This window comes from Anarrhichthys ocellatus, unplaced genomic scaffold, assembly GCF_004355925.1.
Source record: "Anarrhichthys ocellatus isolate YVR2014 unplaced genomic scaffold, GSC_Weel_1.0 scaffold432, whole genome shotgun sequence".
NCBI classification, from domain to species: domain Eukaryota; kingdom Metazoa; phylum Chordata; class Actinopteri; order Perciformes; family Anarhichadidae; genus Anarrhichthys; species Anarrhichthys ocellatus.
Window position 1 is genome coordinate 19,425 of NW_022280406.1, and position 1,961 is coordinate 21,385.

The 1,961-nt window shown below is 42.2% G+C and overlaps 1 protein-coding gene across 1 annotated transcript in view; it reads right to left on the reverse strand.

Annotated features, from left to right (window-relative positions):
* The window catches only part of dlg1b (discs large MAGUK scaffold protein 1b), a 31,535-nt gene that overhangs the window by 12,777 nt on the left and 16,797 nt on the right, over positions 1–1,961 (reverse strand). Inside the window, exon 12 of the mRNA XM_031879778.1 lies at positions 1,341–1,407. Coding sequence (XP_031735638.1) covers positions 1,341–1,407 — 67 coding nt within the window. The remainder of the gene's footprint in view (positions 1–1,340; positions 1,408–1,961) is intronic.

A 1,961-nucleotide genomic window follows, 5' to 3' on the forward strand; every position in this document is an offset into this window, starting at 1 on the left:
GGGGGGGGAGACTGCTGAGATGTTGGAGTGTGAAGAAGAAGAAAAACGTCTCTTGAAATCAACGACATGCTGTTAAAGTGTCTTTAAACATTAGCTCGTTAGTGTGAGTTCATCTTCATACAGGCTCAATACATGCACCATGAGTCACACACACACACACACACACACACACACACACACACACACACACACACACACACACAGGAGATCAACACCATCATGTGTCACACACATACACACACACAGGAGATCAACACGTTAGATCAGAGTTCAGGCTTCACACATTTCTAATCCCATACCTTTCCTTACCGTTCCTTTCACGCTCAGATGTTCAGTGTGAAGAGACGACTGTAGAGTCGTCACATGAAGCCGGCTGACTGTATGTCAGAAGGCACGTTTCTGTCCACAGGATTCTACGAGCGTTTTGGAAACGCCGAAAATGTAGAAAAATCTTCCAAGTTTGGCAGAAAGGTTTGTGTGTTGATGAAATCAAACTGGAAACTTGATTTAGTGAATAAATGATGACTTTGATGAAGCATCATGTGACTCAGGAAACCTTGCTCTTTTAACAACGTCATCTTCTTCTTCAGTGGTGTCGTGGTTCTCCACCTCCTGCTGATCCTACTGATCACATCGCGGTAGTGGATGGAACGCGTTTACTCGTTTACAGTTTGGGATAGACGTGGATGTAAACCTGTCCAGAGACATGCGTCTGTTCACAAGTATATCTGATCTGTTTGTTATTTTAATTCCTGCTTTATCTGTTCATATGAACTCAACTCTCTTTATTAAAATAAAAGCCCTCGGAGCGTTTTCACTTCCTAACGAGGCTTTTATTGTGAAACATTTGCACCCACAGTGACTGAACTCTTTGGATGGTTAATCCAGAACAGACAGGTCTTTATAAAGCGTATTTATTACTTTAAAGTGATAAAAAGGTACATTATGCTTTGTTGTTATGCCCATTATATATATTTATATATTGGGCTGACTTCCACTGCCTACCAAAATAAGACAAACCCTAAACGACTTCATGTCGTCTCTTAGATAGAGACTCTAATGAAACATGCCTGACTGTAGTACTACTGAAGTATTGATACTTGTACATTGATATTAGAGGTATTAAAGTAGCTAAATATGCTACTTTCATCCACGTCTCTATGAACACCGGTAGCATAGCGCTAACGCTGACGGAAGCTGAATCAGTGAAAGGAATAACTCACGCAAGGCATCATGGGAGTAGAAATACCACGGACAACACTAAACATGTGTACTAATACATCGAGCAGTACTGCTGCTGCTACCGAAGAAGAAGAAGAAGAAGAAGAAGAAGCACTCACCCCTCTGTCTCGAGCCTTAGCGTTGAACTTCACCGTCTTTAATCTCGCTCGCTCCTTCTTCTCCACCCTGAGGTCAGAGGTCAGAGACACACTTCTGTCACTTTGAGGCAATAAACGGCTTGACGTGTTGACGTGACGGATGTCTCATGAATAAAACGGTTTAAAATGAACTAAACTGTCAAATAACAACACAGAACAATAACAGCACAGAGATCATATCACTGCTGCATCAGCTTTAACTTGAGCTCATTTAGATCCTACAGCGACAGAGTTCTCCAGACACCGGCATGTGTTGAGGAGCTGATACTTCTATTACTGTTTCTGCTTTCATTAGAAACACTAAAGCTTTAACTGCTCTCATTATAAGTCTGGATCGACTGTGATGCAACTCGATCATGTTTATTCTGTCTGTTGACTTTATTAAGGTTAGGTTCCCCTTAAAGGTTGTTTTTTACTTTGTGTGACTGTGTGTGTGTGTGTGTGTGTGTGTGACTGTACGTGTGTGTGACTGTGTGACTCTACGTGTGTGTGACTGTGTGTGACTGTACGTGCGTGTGACTGTGTGTGTGACTGTGTGTGTGTGACTGTGTGACTGTACGTGTGTGTGACTGTGTGTGTGTG